The following is a 19,149-nucleotide window of genomic DNA, read 5'->3' on the forward strand; positions in this document are numbered from 1 at the left end:
TCTGCTGTGTTGAATGTGGACAACAACACTCAAGAAGCCCAGAAAAACAATTTTTTAAATGTAATACATTTATTTTATCACCCGAATTCACATTAAAATATCCAAAGCATGGCAGAACTTTGACTATGTTCATTTTACTGTGGGGTTCACTAACTTTTGAGCTCCACTGTAACTGTTTTGCAAAATATTACAAAGGTTTTTAATAGGCCTTTGGAATTTACATTGATTAAAAAAAAAATGAACTATTTCAGTTCAGCTTTATTGTCTTTAACGGAATATGTATTTGTAACTTAAAGGACAAGTCCACCCCAACAAAAACTTGATTTGAATAAAAAGAGAAAAATTCAACAAGCATAACACTGAAAATTTCATCAAAATCGGATGTAAAATAAGAAAGTTATGGCATTTTAAAGTTTCACTTCATTTCACAAAACAGTTACACGCACATCTCGGTCGGTATGCAAATGAGGAACTGATGACATCACTATTTTTTTTGTATTTTATTATATGAAATATGAGATATTTTCATTTTCTCGTCATTGTCTTGTGAAATGAAGTTTCATTCCTTCCTGAACACGTGGAATTCCATTATTTTTACATTTTGTGCTTCAAGCAAGGAGGTCCTTATCGTCAAATTAGTAAAAATTTAGATATTGTATCATTCAAACAATAAAAAACAAAGAAATAGTGAGTGAGTGATATCATCGACTCTCTCATTTGGATGTAACTGGCTCGTTCATATAACTTCTTTGTTAAAAATAAGCGAAACTTTGAAATGCTATAACTTTCTTATTTTACATCCGATTTTGATTAAATTTCAGCATTGTGCTTGTCTGATTTTTCTCTATTGATTCAAATCAACATTTTTCTGAGGTGAACTTGACCTTAAATATTTTGTTTTTCTGAACAGCGTTCCAAAGATTGGTCAGAATATGTGGTTCCAGTATGACACCGTCAAGGAATTAGAAAACTTACAGACGATTCTAGACAACAGAGGAATTCGAGAAAGCGCCCTCTTTGCTGAGATTAAGAAACATTACAGCGAGTATTCAAAACTTGTCATAGCTGCTCGGAGGTAAGTTTTGAAGAAAAGAGAAATCACCATTAAAATTCATTATTTCAATTAGTTTATATTTTTGCCCCAGATTTGATGAGCAGTATTGAAGAAAAAAGTGGCAATATTGAATAGGTTACAAATTCAGCAAAGAAAGGCAGACTGATAAAATTGATAATTTATTTGGAGAGCTTATACAAGTACGTGTGATGAATTCAATTAATTTCAATTATGGAAGACCATCAATGTCAAAATTCTGTTTCAATGTGGTGGGATTTGAACCTCAAACCTTTCGATTCAAAGCCTGAAGATTTATCCACTGACCCACAACACTTCTTAACATTTTGATTGTTTTTTTTTTCATCATTATCTAACTGCGCTGTTTATGTACGTGAGTGCTGTGGTGGGATTTGAACCCCAAACCTTATGATTCAAAATCCAGAGACTTATCCACTGAGCCTCAACACCTCTAGATGTTTGGTTGTTTTTATCAAGGTCTGGTGAACAGCTTCATTATTCCAACAGTCCTTGGGAACTCTGACTCCTTCAAAGATAATTGAAATGAAATTGGACCTCATATTTTGTGATTTAAAATCCATATTTATCCACTTAGCCATATCATCTCTAACTGGTTAGGTTGTTCTATCTAGGTCTGGTCAAAAGTTTCGTGATTCTGATGGTCTTAGGGAACTCCTATGACTCCTTGAAAGAAAATTGCAATAAATTTGGACCTCCGACTTAGTGATTTAAAATCCATGGAGTCACAACAGCTCTGTTTTGATCATTTTATCTAGATCATTATGAATTTTTACCTCAGACTTTGTGATCCAAAGTCTGGAGACTTATCCACTAAGCCATAAAACCTCTAAACATTTTGATTGTAAGTCGATCAACGTCTGGTCCAGAGTTTGCGAACCCAACCCTCCCAGAGAACCTGTAGACTCTTAAAAGAGATCAAAATGAATATGAGCCTCAGATTTTGTGATTGGAAATCCAGATTTATTCACTGAGCCATATCATCTCTGTTTTGATTGTTTTATCCAGGTCTAGTCAACAACTTCGTGATTCTGATGGTCCCAGGGAACTCCTAGACTCCTTCAAAGAAGATCTTAAGGACATAGAGACTCACATCAGACAGGGGAACCTTGGAGGGGTCACCAAGTTTGAAAAGTGGGAGAAACAGCTGGACAATGCTACCAAGCTAAAGGAACTGGTAAGATGTTTTTATTGTAATTCATGGTTTTCTATCATGGGATACATATGATACTGAACTCGATGGTCCGTATTCTGAAGTCTGGTGTACTTTAAACTCAGGTTTAAAGTTGTGGTTTAAGTATGGATAGCCAATTGCTACATAAATCACTAACGGTAGAGATGTCATATTTCAGCTCATTTGGCTCTCAAATCATTCATAATTGTCTAGGAAGTATAAATAGATAATTGTCTTCACAATCGATGAATCAGGAAAGAGCACAGTAAACATAAGACACATAAAACTTGATAAAAATTTTGACACTTTTGGCTTCCCATAATGTTAGCAGTGTTAGACCATGGTCTAATTAAACCTGACTTCAGAATTCGGGCCAATATGATCACGATTTGAGTATTCAAACTACTGGGTGATTTCTCATTTCAGAAACCGTTCTTAATTATGAGTGAGGTGTGCATTGGAATTGGCCCTCTTCATTATTAACTCGGAGTTGAATTATTTTGAGGGAGGGATCACGAGCGGTAAACAAAATGGACTTGCTCTGTTCAACTTGCTGTAACTTATCACTGCAACATTCCGAGGAGAAATGTTTCACAGCAAAGTTGTAGAGAATTTCACAAGCTTTCTGACTATATAGATTGTTTTTGGATTATAATGACCAGAAATTTGGTAAATAATGCCTAAGTTCTCTCATATATTGTATTATTATTGTAAAATGGTAAAACAATTATTGTAAAACGGTGAAACAATGTTTGTTTGAGTGTGGAATGCGAAGTTCGCGCGGCACTGAGTGAGCATTAGTGCGTAGTACACATAAGAGGTGAAGGCCGTCTCAATGATTGTTGAGAAAGATCCGAGTGCCTTAAGAAATGCCTTGTAATATCTTTTTGCGTAATTATTCCCGGTGTGTTGGCTCAGTTGGTAGAGCATCCGTCTCACAACCGGGAGATCGGGGTTCAAAACCCAGCCTCGTCAGACCAAAAGACGTTTAAAGATGGGAGTTGCTGCTACCCTGTTTAGTGTTCCAACATTAAAGGGATAGAGCCTCGTCGATCTGGCACTGCACAGTGGCTGCCGGGCCCACGATCAAATCAGCAAAATAAATTTTTGGAATATTGCTACTCTCAGGTGTCTCTTTTGATCAATGAAATATGGAGTTTTAATTTTTCTATCTTTTATTTCAGAAACCACTCTTGATTGAGAGTCAGGCTTGCGTGAATCTGAAGTTCCTTCAAGGCAAGATGGCTCCCACCAAACCTAAACCTAAGATTGGATACCATTATGAAGATGAAGACGGAAACCAAGAAGAAGGTCAGAGTTCAAATATTCCTGTTTGAGATAATAGTGATGATGATGATGAGGATGATGATGATGAGAATGATGATGAGAATGATGATGATGGTGGTGGAGGTTGTGATGATTGATGATGATGATGAGGATGAGAATGATGATAACGGTGATGATGGTGATAATGATGAGAATTATGATGATGATGACGATGATGATGATGATGATGCATTTTAAGGCATCATAAGACTCGTCGAAAATCAAGCCCCTTTCTATTTTAAATATTGAATGTCATTTTGTATTCTGCATTTGATTGCAATGGGCACAAGAAAGTGAACTAGTCATTTACCTCGGAAAGCAAAGGTCAAGGAATCATAATAGACGAAAGATCATTTCCTTACTTTACTGATTGATTCTTTTTGCAGACGAGAAACCAAGCGAGTCTGAGAAAGTCGTGAAGTGGCGTGAGCTTGTCAACAAAGCTACCACTCTTTCGCGCCTCCACGTCCTACTCTGCATCTACGAGATCTCCGTCAAGTGGGAGAAGTCGGCCGCGAACGCGAAGTGCAAGATCTGCAGACGGAAAGGGAACGAGGATAAGGTCATTATGTGTGATAAGTGTAATCAGCCATTCCATCTGTTCTGCCTACGTCCTGCTCTGGCTGACTTCCCCACTGGAGAATGGATGTGTCCAGCATGTGCAGTAAGTAAAATGGCTTGGACTATTCTATTATGTTTGATAGGGGTAGGGAAGATTATTCCATGATACTAAGGAATGAATAGTAGGCTAGATGATTTCCCTACTGGAGAATGGATGTGTCCAGCATGTGCAGTAAGTAAAATGGCTTGGACTATTCTATTATGTTTGATAGGGGTAGGGAGGATTATTCCATATGATACTAAGGAATGAATAGTGGGCTAGATGATTTCCCTACTGGAGAATGGAAATGTCGAGCATACATGGTAAGTAAAGTGGCTTGGACTGTTCCTTTATGTTTGATAGGGGTAGGAAAAATCTTTCCGTATAAAAATAAATGATAAAATAAATAAATAAATTACTAATGCTCTAGCTGATTTCCCTCACTGAATAATGGATGTGTCCAGCTTGTGCAGTAAGCAAAGTTGTTTGGACTATTCTAGTATGCTTATTAGGGTTAGGGAGGATCAGCCCATATGAAAATTGAAAATGGATAGTGCTCCAGCTGATTTCCCTCATAGAGAATGGATGCATCCACCATGCGCAGTAAGTACAGAAATGCCAACCCTCCTGATTTCATCGGGAGGCTCCCAAAAATTCATCCCAACTCCTGCCCTTACGATTACCATCCTTATCCTCCCGAAATTACGATTTTTTTGCATTGATCAAATTGGATTGGAAGGACATGTATCGTCTGCTAACTTTAGCATGTAGTAACTCCATTACGTTCGCTGCTACTAAATTCTGTGTGAAAAGTAGACAAATAAGGAGCAGCGAAAAGCTGGTGCATGTGATATGCCCAACGGGAATCCACTGTGCACCAGGCCGATAGGCCCGGCTAGCTTCGCGAGGCGTGTGCGCTCGTGGCCACTGGATTTGTCGAGTCGTGCGGTGGAATATCGGTGTGTGATTTCAGCGTATTGATGGGTTGATATTGACACGAAATGGCAGAAAATCAACAAAAGAAGACCAAGAAATGGTCTCAGAAGTATAAGACTGAATACAGTCTCCAGTACCTGTGTGTTCGGAAGTCGGAAAGAGGAATTTACCATGCATTTTGCGCAATTTGCAGCGTGGACATTTCAGTTTAGCAGGGAGGTCGTGATGATAATTCGGAAGCACTTTCGTTCGGGAGCAAACGGCATAGGCCTACGGACATTGCGATGACAAGATCTTCGAGCTCCACTAGTACCCTGTTGTCTTTATTTCACCAAGCAAGGGACCAGCGCTGAGCTTTTCTTTACTGGATTTATAGTGGAACATAACCTGCCTATAGCCATGATAGCCGATAGTGATAATTCATCCTTATTATTGTTGTTGAACAGGTACTTCTTTTGTCCCCTCATTTTTTATTTACAATGTGAAAATGCATATTTGATATTTTTAATGTTAAAAAAGTGGGAACAATGTTTATTTCAAAACATGTGAAATGCCCCAAAATAAGGGTCAGATTGCACCAGAGAGCATCTAGAAACCCAGAGCTTCCAGGGCCCTAAGGCGGGCCCTGGACCCCGGCCGCAAGGGTGCAGCGCATGTTTGTTCAAAATATTTTCTAGCTGTGATGTATATTCATGCATTCATTGTTTTCTTGAAAATTCACTGTGCTTCTCTGCATAAAAAGGACATTGTGCAAATTTTTCGTAGAAAAAATTATGACACTGATGGATTTCCATAGAGTTATGATTGATCGGATCAATCATAACTGTACAACAGGGCCCAGGGCTCAAATCTTCATCTATTCATAACTTCCCCCCTTCTAGCTTTGATTACAAGCACTCCCCATAACAGGGGTATGTCTTATAGAGTTAAGGTTGGTCTGATCAGTCGCAACTATGGAAATCCAGCAACGTTAACATCTAAAATAAATGTTTGTTCAATATTATTTTCTAGAAATGACGTAAATTCATATATTCACTGTTTTCTTGACAATTCAGTGTGTTTCTCTTTGTTTTCAAAGGACATTGTGCAAATTTTCTAAAGAAAAAATTATGGCATTGATGGGTTTCCATAACTTGAGATTGATTTGATCAATCGTAACTCTCTGTAAGATGGGGCCCAGTTGTTGAAGTTCAAGTTCCTGGAATACATTCAAGAACTTTGATTATTTTGTAATCAACTTTTAAGTGCTGAACGTCCCATCCCACTTTTCATCATATCTCAACAGCCTAGCACAGTGCGAGCCGTGAGGAACCGAAATTACGCTGAGATGGAATCCGAAAGCTCGGAGGAAGAAGAGGAGGAAGATAGTGAGGAGGACGAGTCTGATGATGATTCCGATTACCATAATCCAAACTTTAAGAGGTCATTGCGAGGGGTCAATGCAGGATTGCGCAAGACGAGGGCGCGTCAGAGGGAAAGAAAAAGGGTGTCGCAGAGTAAATCCACGAGAGGTCGGACCCGACAGCAGGCTAAAAAACAGCCAGCTGCGAAGGCCCCTCCTCCGAAGCGATTACCTAAACTAGACATTGAGGTATACTGAATTCATATATTTTAGTTTGTATGAATTAATTATGTTAATTTATTCATGAAATCATACTTTTTGCTCCAATTCACTAAATAAAGCACCTGAAATGCTAATTTTTTGTTCGAATATAATTTTCCAGCACCCCAATTGCATCAAATGACTGTTGTCAATAAAAGCAAAATTTATGAATTTTAGCTTAAAACACATTTTATATTTACTTTGTACATGAAATCCCATTTTTGAGCAATTTTGAGACTGCACACACTTACATAATGTTGCATAATTTCATAATCGCATAGCCATGCGTCAAAATTAGGTCTCAAAAGTTTATGAGACTAAAAAGTAATTCAGAGAAATTTGAAAGCGTCAGGATTATGATTATAATTTATCAATAGGGAAACTATAAATTAGCTTTTTAATAGTTTGCCCTTCATATCCTAATCTTATTGGTATATCTTTCCCCAATTTGGTATGTTCAATTTTATAACCATTGTCTTAATTATATGGAATTATTGTGATGTATTGTATTATTTTATCATTAATGATTTATGGTCTTTTGATGGATGCCACATTGTATTTGATATTTTATGAGATATGGAAAAAATAAACCAAACTGAATTTAAGTGATATTGAATTATTACATTTATGCCATGGGAAGATGCAATAGTGAAAGTTGATGTTGCCAATTTGAAGAAAGTAAGGATTCTTATATTTAATTATTCTGTACAGGCAGCGGATGGTGTGATATCCAAGATGTTAAAATACCGAGACAGCAAACCACTCAGACAACCACCTACTAAATCTGAGGTTAGTTTACCTTGTGTTGGGTTTGTTTGGTATACATGATTTTCCATTTATTTGTTTTCCCCAGTTGAAAATCTTTAAAGAGAAATTCCAGTAGTTGCAGTAAACACTGATTTCATGAGAAAGTCTGTAAAACAAGGCTTAATTGTCAGTGTATCATCGAGGATCTAGATCTTGTACAGTTACATAACTGAACTTTGTGAAATCTTGAAATCTACGCTGAAAAATGTTCAGACTGAAGATCCCAACACAGATAAGCGCACATGGGACAGTGTATAATTATTGCTTTGAATGTCGGGCCTGACGCTCTACCCGAATCCTGTGCTTATTTGCTGATTTCTCAGCAATTACACAATTTCTTCCAGAATCCTTTGGCACATACGTTTTATTTATACAAACAGACACTTTGGTGGTCATTTCATTGGATTCTGTACGAACTCATTTTGATATTGTTACCAAAACTTGCATTTACCTTTAATTTCATTCAGAAATATCTAAAGTGAAAATTCCTTTGTCAGAGAAAATTTGCAGTGCAAAAGCGTGAATTCTGTTTTGCCAAGTTATTAAAAATTGAATGAATTTTCACCTGAAAAGTAAAGGACCAAAAAGAGATTTTCCCTTTTGATTTTAACCTGTAAACGGAAAATCACAGTCCCTATTTCACTATTTTGAAATATTAAATCTAAGCAACCCATTTCTTGTGTGTTTAAATGTTCCCAACTACAAGAATATGATTAAAAATTCTATTTTTGGATTGGGATTGTAAAAAAATATGATTTCTCTATATTGAAACACTTGATCCACCCAACCCATTTTCAGGTTCCAAACTACAAGAAAATAGAAAAATATATTTGAACCAGGTGGGTTTTTCATAAAGCTGTTTGTAATTTAGGAGTGACTTATAGAACGACTGGTGAACATTTCTTACACGCTAAGTAATCACCAATGAACATATCATTTACCATAAGGATCACCAGTCGTTCTTTTAGTCACTCTTGAGGTGACAGGTGCCCTAAAAAAAAATTGTTTAATGATTTTAATTTTTTGTCTCCTTTGCTAGTTTCATGTGTGTACTTCATCATGCAGCTTGTTTTATCTCAACATTCTACCTCTTTTTAATAAGAGGGGGGTTTAAACATATTTTCATAAAATCGGAAGTAGTATTTTACACACCGAAATTGATTAAATCTGTCCCCAAAACCTTTGATACTGCCTTAAAAAAAATCAGAAAATCCCCAGATTTTTTGGGGATGAAGCCCCAGATATTCCATGTAGCAAAGTGGACTACCATCCTCTGTTGGCCAAATAGGGAACTCTTATATTGTGTCTTACCATCAAAGGATTAATAGCTGTATATGCCAGGAGTGTCACTATGTGACAGACATGGCGTGTTACAAATTTCCATTATTAGTAGTATTATAGCCCTTTCTTTATCATGATATTATACAAAATTGAGTTTTTTTTAATGAAAAATGTAATAACTTGAGTTCTAATCATTGGATTTGCATGAAATTTTGTAGAATTGTGTATCTTGAAGAGTACAACAAAATAATGATAGTTTTTGTGCATGGTACCCCCACAGGTGGAATTGTGTATAAAAGTCCTTTCTGAATTTCTCATTATCTGACTGCTTGTTTAATCCATAATTTTTACAATTCTACTCTGAATATTTTTTAAAGCCATCATAAATTCATCACAAAGCAGTCAGAGAATAAAATTATTCCAGGGCAATTCCATGATAAAGTGGACATGACCATCAAATTTTAGAAATGGTCAAACCTGAACAAGTTTGGTATCATATTAAAGCTAAAAGACTGAATTTTTCAATTCTGTCCATAATAACGAAAAATTTGGTCCTTAAGATGCCAAATATGCAAATTAAATTAGCATAATTAATTTTTGTTTAAATGTGTGAAAAATGCATTAAAATTAAATATGTGTAGCAAGTGTTCCATTGAAAGATTCATAAAAATCTAAATGTGTTTTTCTGAGTTTTAGGGCTGAATTTCATAACAGGTTCACCAAAGTTCAAAATTTTCTCTGCGTTATGCTTCAGCGAACATTTAAACTCTCATGATAAATAATGTCACGGTGTTACAGTAAAAACTGATGTTTTTTAAATTTTATGAAAACTACACAAACAATATAAAAATCTTTTAGTGCCCAAATCATTCTCACATATAACTATCATATACAAGTACTTACAAGTTAATTAGTCAGTTTGTTAATTAATTAAAAGTTACTTAAATCATGTCACGGTGTTACAATAACTGTAACACCGTGACTATAACACCGTGACCTACATTGCTATTGCACAGAAAGCATAGTAGGTTCCTGCCAAATGATGTTTGTTGAAGTGACCAGCTGATTTCTGTCAGTTGGGATGGAGGCTTGGCTGTTTCCAGGAAAGGTATAAACAAAGAGACCATGGAGAAAACCACAAGAAGATGAAACCCATGCTTTTATTGCAGGTTTGGATTCGGGGGGGGGGGGGCACTTACATTGACGAGTGGATACCATGCGCGACCAAAAAAACATGTAAAAAGGATGTCCTTTTCACGATAGGGCACGTTACGTACGTAACGTGATAAGGGTGTCAAAAACACGAAAATTATGAAAAAAGGGTATCTATTTCGCTAGGAAAATTACGTGTTAAGGGTCGAATTTGCGGGGATGATAAAACAAAATTAACATGTTTTATAAAGGATGTCCTTTTTGCCCCAACACTTCGTGTTTAGAGTCCGTTTTGCGCGAGGTGTAAAAGGTGGGGTCGTACTAAACCAAATAAGGTAAAGCCGACGACCGAAGGACCCGTAACAATAAAACATTCCTGTACTTGTTTAGGGGTTCATTTCAGGAATATTTGCCAAGAGTATCGATTTGTTTCCTATACTTGTTAAGGGTAGGGTTTCATACGCCAATACTTGTTAAGGGGTGCATTTTCAGAATATGGAAATTACGTGTTTAGGGTGCTTTTCGAGACCCCATGGTCGCGCATGGTATCCACTCGTAAATGGAAGTGGCCCCCCCCCCCCCCCCCCGGGTTTGGATACATCAACGACAAGAATGACTGATGCACCACCATCTGAGGATGCAATCAAGATCGGAGACTGCATCTTGGTGCAGTATGAAGGTGCTCGGCAGAAATCGCTCAAATATGTGGCACAATTGATTGATATCCAAGACGGTGAATTTCATGTCATACACTATCATAAGAGTGATGAAAGGGGTACTCTTTTTGTTGCAAAGGATGTCACTGACAAGTATGGTTGGGTTGAAGAAAAACAAATAGTGAGAAAGTTGCCAGCACCTGTTATGGATAACAGAGAGCGGTACCACTTTGCAATGCCAATCCAGGAAGCAAACTAAAAAGGACTTCAAGAAATCTTACAAATTTCTATAACATCTTGGAAATTGAGCGAATATCTACATGCAAGTCTGTAGATGCTGTGTGTTAATTTTTCTTCCTGTAATTGTTATGGGCTCAACTTATCTTTGTATACGTACATGTACATGCATAATTACCATAAAGTTGCAATTAAAAGTATATATCAGTTTGCTGAGTGTTTCTATTAAGCTTTTTTTTCTTTGTCTTCTTGTAAAATTGTATTTCAATTAATCTGCATATTTACATTAAAGTTTTTCTGCATTAGAGAGAGTTCATAACTTTTTTGAGTAAAAATTTTTCCCGTATCTTATGAATGAAACATGGGGGCCTACAAGAACCGTCACAGTGTTACAGTGTATATAGTTTTATTTTTTGTTGTTTTTGTTAGTAAAAATTTTTAACTAGATTTTTCATCCTCATTAAGTACATGTACTCTGATGTATGACATAAATTTTATTGATAAAAGATTGCTCAATGATACCTTTTAGATTACTATAGGTTAAGGAAGTATGATGTGAAAATTCTACATACGTTTTGTACATGCAGTTCAGGGGAGCGTTTCATGAAAGGACTTGTCGGACGTTTTATCCGACAAGTGCTGTTTTATCCGACAGTTACCATGGTAACACTGCCTCTCAGCCAATCAAAATCAAGGAAAGATGTCAGATCTGACAACTTATCGTACAAAAATGTTGATGAAACGCTCCCCAGAAGTCACGGTGTTACAGTCACGGTGTTACAGTGCATTTGTTTATAATATGTATCATCATTGTCATGTTTATTGATTATTTTTCTATAAACTACTTGGTTATTACTGTCAAGTCTCTACTGAATCTCAACAACATAATCTCTTTTTAAAATGTTCAGTAACTTCACAGAGTTTATTAAATGAATCAAGTACGAGAAAATGCATGTCCATTTTGAGTCACGGTGTTACAGTTGTAATTAATTATGCATAATTCATTAATTAGCATGAAGTTAAACATTTTTGTTGTTGTTGTAGGTTACTTGTGATTAGAGTCATAGTTACACAATCCAATTTTTTTCAAAAGATAAATAGTTTGTTGGTATTCCACATTTAATGAGTAAATAGGTGTTCCAAAATGTCACGGTGTTATCGTGGAATTGCCCTCCATCAAAACTTAAATTACACTCTATGTTGTGAAGTTATAACCATAGAAAGTTCATATAGAGAAAAATCATGATTTTTAAAGTCATGACTTTGAATGACCATATTTTGCTTATGCCTAAAGCTAATATGCTATAGTGCAAATTTTTGTGTAGATCAGCTCATAAGCTTTTCAAAAATATATAGTTTGTTGGGGTACAGGTACTTAGTAAGAATCCTATGCTTGATTATATACCCGTAGTCGTTTCCGCACGGTATTAGGGCACCTGTCACCTTAAAGCTAAATGAACGTAGTTGCAGTAAAACACTGATTTCGTGAAAAAGTCTGTAAAACCAAGGTAAAGTATTGATATGTCATAGTGGATCTAGATCTGGTACAGTTACATAATCTGAACTTTGTGAAGTCATAATATCTAGCTAAAAACGATAACACTGAAGATCGCCAACAGAGATAGGCACACGTGGGACAGTGTATTATTATTGCTGGAATAAAGACCCGACGGAAGTGACCGAATCCGCGCTTATTTTGCTTATTTCTCAGCAATTACACAATTTCTTCCAGAATCCTTTGTCACATATTTTTTATTCATACAGACACTTTGGTGATCATTATAATAATTCTGTAAAAAGTCATTTTGAGATCGTTCCCACAACTGGACTTTATCTTTAACTTACGAACAGCTTTATGAAAGGGCCCCCAGGAGTGTAAAAAAAAATCAATATCACTATATTGAAACCCATTTTTCTGTGTTTTGAGGTTCCAGACTACGCCTGCCCCCCCCCCCACAAAAAAAATGACCAGACTGGATGATCAAAAGTACCATATTCTGATTGGTTTTGGGAATAATCAACTCATAATTTTCTGGGTTTTTTTTTCAGGTTCCAAACTACAAGAAGTTGATCAAGAATCCAATGGACCTTCAGGTTATGAAAACGAAATGTGAGAGCGAGGATTACTCTAGGTATCATCAGTTCTTTGATGATGTGCAGCTGATGTTCAGTAATGCTACCAAGATGTATGATGTAAGTTGATCTCTGTGTTTGGCACTGTCATGAAATTATCATTGTTTTCATCCCCTCAATATGGATATATGCATGTAGTAGAAGTAGTAGTAATAACAGTGGTGGTGGTGGTGTAGTTGTAGTAGTGGTGGTTCATTAGTAGTTGTGGTGGTCTTTTGGGGTGTTGCAAGAAACTTGCAATCAATTGAAGTCTATTTTTGGTCCCTAAATCAATCATATGTCTGGCAGTTAATTGCAAATTAGTGATTGATTGCCAATCTGCTCCTTGAAACGAGAAGTTTAATCTGATTTGCTATAATAGCTAACATTGATCTGTCAGTTGTAAAATTGCAACAGAATATTTGCAATTGATCGCAAATATTTTCTTGCAACACCCCCTTAGAGTAGTAGTAGTATTATAGTAGTAATAGTGTGAATCCCCCAATTAGTGAATCCCCCATTTCCACAGATACCTTTCTTTTATCTAAACTATATATTATAATTTGTCTACAAAATGTTTTGTATTATCTTTATATGTTAATTATCATGATTATCATTAATGTATTGTAAATATTTGTTATAATGTATGAAAAATATTTATGTCATGTCTGTTGGAAATAAATCTGAATCTGAATAGTAGTAGCAGTAGTATTATATTGTTCCAAGATAACCATTATTCAACCCTGTACTAGTCGTAAGACACAAACTTTCAAAATCTTGAAATACAAACTTAAATGATCTTGTTTTTCTGTTATTCAGGACAACTACGTCCTACAGCAAGTCCAGAAGACCAAAGATTACTTCTCAAACTTGATCAAGTGGCATCTATCGGCAGGTCGTGACCTTTGGCAGAAATATCTAGAAGAAGAGGAGGAAGAAGAAGAGGAGGAAGAAGAAGAAGAGGAAGAAGAGGAGGAGGAAGAAGAGGAGGAAGAAGAGGAGGAGGAAGAAGAAGAGGAAGAAGAGGAGAAAGAAGAAGAGGAAGAAGAAGAGGAGGAAGAAGAGGAGGAAGAAGATGAGGAAGTCGTGATAAAAAAGCCAACTCGTTCATCTCGACGTTCTAGACGGAGATAGTTATCACAGAGAAGCGAGGGTTGGGCAAAATGAAGATGAGGAAGTCGTGATTAAAAAGCCAACTCGTTCAACTCGACGTTCTAGACGGAGATAGTTATCCCAGAGAAGCGAGTGTAGGGCCAACTTCATTATAGAGACATAGAATGGGACAGCCCCTCAGAGATTACTTTGTCTTCTGTAATTAGGGAGGCTAGATAAATGACTAATCTTCCATGATAGACCATGGGAGCTTTTTAAAATTTGACCTTTTCATCATCCAGAGATTATGATCCCCTCTCAAAGTTGAACGTCCTTTGAATATGTTTCAGTAAAATGGAAGAATTAGGAAGAACAGGACAGTGAAGTTCTTCAGGAGTCTGTGAAGTTTTTATTGTAATATTTAAGCAGAATGCATGTATATTGTTGAGCAAAGGAAAGCACGCATTGCAAAGATATTGCTGAACAGAAGAGACATTTACCAGAAATGTTCTCTTGGTACTTGGTGAGTTAATTCTAGTGAGAGTTGATACTAATTTTTTTTTATTCCTCTAATATGCTGACCCATTCTCCCCCCCCCCCCCCCAGATAATTTATCAAGCTGGTCAAGTGATATGTATATATAAAGTCAAGTATGGACCCATCCAAAAAGATATTTTCTTATCTAATTTAACTTTTTAATTTCCACAAAGTGAAACTAAAGTGAAATCCCCAGTACCTGATTCAAGGCACCTATTTAACAACAAAACAAAAACGTTTGGCACAATGATTCCTGGATACATTGGACATTAACCATTTGTGTGTGTTCCGATTGTTTTTTTCTCTTCAAACATGCACCATTGACTGTTAAATTAATTATCAATATAATTAATAGCTATCATCTTTCAAAAAATAATCTATTCCATTGTGTTTTGTTAGCCCAGCTTTGGCTCACTGCTGCTTTCAATGCTGTGCGTTCTAGGAATGAATTCCTGCCTGGTACCCATTTACCTCACCTGGGTCAAGTGCAGCACAATGCGCATGAATTTCTTGCTGAAGGAAATCAATTCCCAAAGTAGAATTTTGAACCCACAATCCTCTCATTAAGAGACAGGGATCAGAACCACTACACCATGGCACCTCCAGATCACTCTGCACGAGGGGGTATGTCACAAAGATTTAGGTGTGACTTACTAGTTGTTTGCACTGTGTGGTATATAACGCATTATTACCCGTATCAGACATCTGAGCTGGTCATTTACAAAACCGTATTGCCCTACATTTTCTGAATATCGGGAAGGGTAGGTATATTGTTTGTATTTTCCTTGGTCTCAATGCGCGTATTTACTTTGCATGCACAGACGACGCAAAATATACCTTTGTATTTTCCCTGGTCTCACATCCGGGCATTTGAGGATGCTTATAAAGAGATACGCTTCATAAGCATCAGCGCACCAACAATATACGTTATAATAAAGACAATGCTGGATCCGAGCTCTTGCAAGTACGTCATAATGGTAAAGTGCAGAGCGTAGACCGATATTAACATGACACAATAGAACTCTATTTTTAAAAGAAATATCCCCATTATCATGATTTTGCTCTAGATATCTGATTTGGATGATAATTAAAATGTTGACTAGCTCTTCTTTTGGGGAACATCAAATATATTGCCCTTAAATGACCCATATTGCCCTCGTCTAAAGACTCGGGTCAATATGATTCTTTTGCAGGCAATATATTTGATGTTCCCCTCAAGGCCAGTCAATAAATAATTATTGCATTTATCTGGGCCCCGTCTTACAAAGAGTTACGATTGATCCAATCAATGGTAACTCTGGAAATCCATCAGTGTCATAATTTTTTATACAGGAAATTTGCAAAATGTCCTTTGTAATCAACGGCAAACACACCAAATTGTCAAGAAAACAATGGATTTATGAATATACCTTCATATCTAGAAAATGTTTCGAACAAACATGAATTTTAGATATTGGGGTTGATAGCTTTCCATAGTCGTGGTTGATCAGATCAATCGCAACTCTTTGTAAGACGGGGTCCAGATCATGCTTATGACGCGCGCTTGTGTCTAGTCATCAACAGGGTCCCGTTTCATTAAAAAATGCTCAATTTCTCTAACAAATTACCATCAGCCAATCATATTGAAGGATTTCAGTAGCTTGTAACTGTTAGTGTGAATTTGTTATTGTGTAATGTGTTACATATGTGCACGTCAGCATTTAAGTGCGACTCTAAGTCGCACTAAACTCTTTGTGAAATGCCTCCCAGGCTATTCTATGTGGTTTTGGGCACAGTAACCTAGGTAGGGTTTCATGAACGTTCTTGTTGCATGTTTTATTCGACAAAGTGTGTTTTATCCAACAGTCATCATTGAAACTGCTTATCAGGCAATTAAATTTAAGGAAAATTTTTAGATTTTGACATCTTGAAATGTTGATGTAATGCTCCCCCCTTCACTACATTAGATGTGGCAAGGCTCTCATTTTATTTTCTTTCTTGTGATTGTCTTTTTTTTTTATAGTGCAAAAATATTGTTTCTATTAATCACACGTTCAGGCAAAATTCATGAAAACTTGTAAAGTCAGACGTACAAACTGCTGTAATACATGATCTCATTCGTTATTAAACTTATTTTAGTTCTTAAAATCTACGCTGAAAAATGTTCACACTGAAGATCACCAACACATATAGGCACACGTGGGACAGTGTATTAATATTGCTGGAATAAAGACCCGACGGAAGTGACCGAATCCGCGCTTGTTTTGCTTATTTCTCAGCAATTACACAATTTCTTCCAGAATCCTTTGGCACATATTTTTTATTCATACAAACAGACACTTGGGTGGTCATTATATAAGATTCTGTAAAAAGTCATTTTGAGATCGTTACCAATACTGGAATTTATCTTTAAACTGAATGATTCACAATTCATCAAAGCGAGAGCCGAGATTTGTAAAGGCCACCGCACACCTTACGTTCCGACTGGTCGGCGACTGGCTTGCGACTAAGTGAGGGAAGATGTGACGTCATAGCTCTTGTCAGCTTGAGAGTCGCAGACCAGTCAGAGACAAGTCGCAAGGAAAATCAGAAGGATTTGACGTGTCGAATCCTTATGACTGGATCGCAAGCTCAATCCAACCTCCAGCCAATCAGACAGCAGATTTGCACTACGCGTATATGATAAATAACGTGCATACGCAGTAGTAAGCGCATTTTTTCAGTTATGGAAAAAAGCAAAACACGCATGCGTGAGTCGCAGACAGTGTGGTAGTCGGATCGCAAGGTGTACCGTGTCGAGGCTTATGACCACCTAGCGATTTATCTCCCCTCACTCAGTCGCAGACCAATCGGGTCGTAAGGTGTGCGGTGGCCTTAAAGGAAAGGATACCAATCCTTTGATTCCATTTCTAAAACAAAAAAATTTATTTTCCAGACAAAGACAGGATCCTGAATGTTTTGAAGTATATATATTTTTTTTTAGAAAATGACTATCGGTATGAAATCAAGATTTTGTGGTTTGATTCCACTCTAAATTTGTAATGGAAGTTGAATATATATCGCAGGCCTGCCAATTTCACCTTTTTAAAAGGAGAAATTGGGGTTATAATTGGGTGATTTTTAAAAAAGAATCACTCCTGTTTTGGCTGTTAACTGGGTGGTAGGCCTGAAATCGATTTGTCAGGCAATTTCATGGGCCCGTCTTTTATAAGACTCACGATTGATCCGATTAACATCAACTGGAAATCCATTGATATCACAATTTTCTTCAGGATATTTGTACAATGTCCTTTGTAAAGGCATGGTCACACACCGCCCGAGCGTTGTTGGAGCGGTCGTGGAGCGGAGAGAAAATAATCACCGCTCGCTACCGTTCACCATTTTCGATTTCGAAAGTATTTTTTTTTTTTCGATTTTTGCCCCCAATTTTGTGAGCGAAATTCAACCCTCTCTCCCTACCACTCCAACAACGCTCGGGCGGTGTGACCAGGCCTTAAACTGAAGAGAAGCACACTGAGCTTTCAAAGACAATGTATATTACATGAATATTGCAGCATATCTAGAGAACATTTTGACCTTGCTGGCTCTGTAGTGAGTGATCATATCAGTTGCAACTCTCTGCGTGACAGTCTGGCATCGACATTTTTTATGACTGCTACTAGTGGAGCATTTTTTTTTTTACATACATGACTGTACAGAAAGAGTCTCTCACAACCAGAAATGCTTATTTAAGAAAGTCAAATTACTTCCTGGATAATCTAATACATGTATACAATGGTGATTGCACTTTTCCCTTATAAATATCATGGAGATTTCTGATGTATATCGTGATTCAAAACAATGTAATTTAATTAATTAGCTTTTCTCTCCTTATAATTCAAAGATGGAGGAGAAAAGGAGAGTGGTGATGATCCTCTTTTCAAGATATTTCCTGTATGTTTTACATTGTATGTGTCTGTAATATAGGATACCTGTCTCGTATGGTTGCAGTATATATATTAAATAAAAGAATAAAAAGAAAACATGGTTATCTTTGTTCATTAATAAGTGTGTCAATTGCAATCGACTAAGCAAGTTTGTGGTCACATTGAGGTGGTTTGGTCTTCCATTTCTTTGTCCACCCCAGCAAAATGTTGATTTGAATAAATAGAGAAAAATCAAACTTGCATAATGCTGAAAATTTCCTCAAAATCGGATATAAAATAAGTAAGTTATGGCATTTTTAAGTTTCATCTATTTTTCACAAAACAGTGATATGCACAACTCAGTGACATGCAAACGAGTCAGCTGATGATGTCCATCACTCACTTTCTTTTGTTTTTTATTATTTGAATTATACAATATTTAATCTTTTTACAGATATGACCATAGGGACCGACTTGACTGAATCTTATTGTATTAAGCAATGCTAATATATGTTCAGGGAGGAATTGATCTCCAGTTCACTTGACAATGAGGAGAAAATCAGAATATTTCATATACCGGTAATAAAATACAAAAGAAATAGTGAGTGGATGACATCATCAGTCTCCTCATCTGCATACAAACCAGGATGTGCATATAACT

The 19,149-nt window shown here is 36.6% G+C and overlaps 1 protein-coding gene across 1 annotated transcript in view; it reads left to right on the forward strand.

Annotated features, from left to right (window-relative positions):
• The window catches only part of LOC121416840 (tyrosine-protein kinase BAZ1B-like), a 44,328-nt gene extending 28,649 nt beyond the window's left edge, over nt 1-15,679 (forward strand). Inside the window, exons 21-30 of the mRNA XM_041610358.1 lie at nt 911-1,075; nt 2,099-2,267; nt 3,449-3,575; nt 3,977-4,254; nt 6,413-6,718; nt 7,442-7,519; nt 12,913-13,056; nt 13,795-13,967; nt 15,173-15,228; nt 15,672-15,679. Coding sequence (XP_041466292.1) covers nt 911-1,075; nt 2,099-2,267; nt 3,449-3,575; nt 3,977-4,254; nt 6,413-6,718; nt 7,442-7,519; nt 12,913-13,056; nt 13,795-13,967; nt 15,173-15,228; nt 15,672-15,679 — 1,504 coding nt within the window. The remainder of the gene's footprint in view (nt 1-910; nt 1,076-2,098; nt 2,268-3,448; nt 3,576-3,976; nt 4,255-6,412; nt 6,719-7,441; nt 7,520-12,912; nt 13,057-13,794; nt 13,968-15,172; nt 15,229-15,671) is intronic.
• Nucleotides 15,680-19,149: the final 3,470 nt, after the last annotated feature.

This window comes from Lytechinus variegatus, chromosome 6 (assembly GCF_018143015.1).
Source record: "Lytechinus variegatus isolate NC3 chromosome 6, Lvar_3.0, whole genome shotgun sequence".
NCBI lineage: Eukaryota > Metazoa > Echinodermata > Echinoidea > Temnopleuroida > Toxopneustidae > Lytechinus > Lytechinus variegatus.